The sequence below is a fragment of the Diaphorina citri genome, unplaced genomic scaffold (assembly GCF_000475195.1).
Source record: "Diaphorina citri unplaced genomic scaffold, Diaci psyllid genome assembly version 1.1 scaffold1333, whole genome shotgun sequence".
In the NCBI taxonomy this organism is placed as follows: Eukaryota; Metazoa; Arthropoda; class Insecta; order Hemiptera; family Psyllidae; genus Diaphorina; species Diaphorina citri.
In genome coordinates this window covers 18,368-19,834 of record NW_007378761.1, presented here as the reverse complement: position 1 = coordinate 19,834, position 1,467 = coordinate 18,368, and the positions used below count along the sequence as shown (strand labels likewise).

The 1,467-nt window shown below is 39.9% G+C and overlaps 1 protein-coding gene across 1 annotated transcript in view; it reads left to right on the top strand.

Moving 5' to 3' along the window:
- LOC113470002 overlaps window positions 1–1,467 on the top strand; it is a 4,125-nt gene that overhangs the window by 1,297 nt on the left and 1,361 nt on the right. The window contains exon 3 of the mRNA XM_026828121.1: window positions 98–190. Within this exon, the coding sequence (XP_026683922.1) occupies window positions 98–190 (93 nt within the window). The remainder of the gene's footprint in view (window positions 1–97; window positions 191–1,467) is intronic.

Genomic DNA, 1,467 nt, shown 5'->3' with positions numbered 1-1,467 from the left:
TTTTCACATTACCTTTTTATTACGGTACTTGTTTAAGTACCTACCTATGTTTATGACTTTTTATTACTATTTCAGGCAACCACATTGTCCCCGTTAGATCAAACTCTAGTGGACAGGGAATTCCCCGAAACCAGACGGTTACTCAAATGTTTAGACGCCAAGCTGTTGTCACAAGTAGCTGATAGGAAAGGTGAGGAAACTCATATTTTATTGATGCACTATTTTATTGATTGATGATATAAAAATATGCACAAAAAGCTCAATTTTTCCTTATAACTTTTTTCTTGATTTTGGTAATAATTAAAATTTTCTAAGTATAGGTAAGTACATCATGGCATCCGAAAAAAAAAAGCAAAGCATAAGGTTTCTGATTTTTCATGCCATAACTTTCTATTTTTTCATGGCATAGGTAACTTTCCAGCACACAATAGCTCGCTGGCTGTTGTCTGCTTGACCGAATGGTTTAGTTCCGTCACTGGCCACGAATTGGTTAACAGGGTAGTCCAGTAAGACTTGATAGTTGAACACGTCTACCCCCAGTTGCTGAAAAAGAAAAATATTTTACAAAATTAAATTTAGGTAGGTATAGCTACCTGAGGGGTAAAAAGAAGAAAAAGCTCAATATTTCTCCTTTGCTGTAGGCCAGGCTCCGAAAATTTGGAGCGTCCACCCCCCGGTAGGTGTATCACTGTTTGGACATTCGGACCCCCCCTTCGGAGAATCCTGGATACGGCCCTGATGGCCTGTAATACTCTCTCACAAGAGATTTGATGGAGGGAACTGTAACCTGTAACAACGGAGGTCTTATCATGCCGAACTGAAGAGAGGAGGATAGGATAGGAGACAGCCAATCGTTCCGAGAACGAACCTTATCTGTTTGGAACAAATTTCGCCCCGGGCGTATTCAAATTTGAAAATTGAATTTCAGCTCCAGTAGCTAAGACCTATAACTGTCTATCCAAATCAAAAAAAAAAAAACTCGTTTTGTATGTCAATGTGGTTTTTAACTACACCTACTGACCAAACGGGGATTTTGGGACCCGCGAATCAAACCCTTGTTCTTTTGCTTACCAAACTAGGAATCGAACTCTCGGAGACTTACCTGTGTTAACGGATTGGTGTTAGTGGTAAGTATGCCATGGAATTGTCGATCCTTAGCTATTCTCAATATTTCCTCTTCCATTGCTGTTATGATTTGAACGTTCTCTTTGCCGTTGAGTGATTTCTCTGTGCCCATCATGAAACTGTGTAGGATGGTGCCTTTCTCTTTTGGTAGCTGAGATTCTCTGGAAGAGGATGAAAAGTGTTAAAATGCTTGATTTTTTAGTCCGTCCTTCCTTTATTATTACTAATAATAAAAGGTATAAGGGACGGACTATTGTATTCGCTTCGGTGTCGTCTGTCTGTCGGTCGGTCTGTCTGTCTGTCCCCATAGAAGGACTTATCCAAACCTGGTCGACCTATATA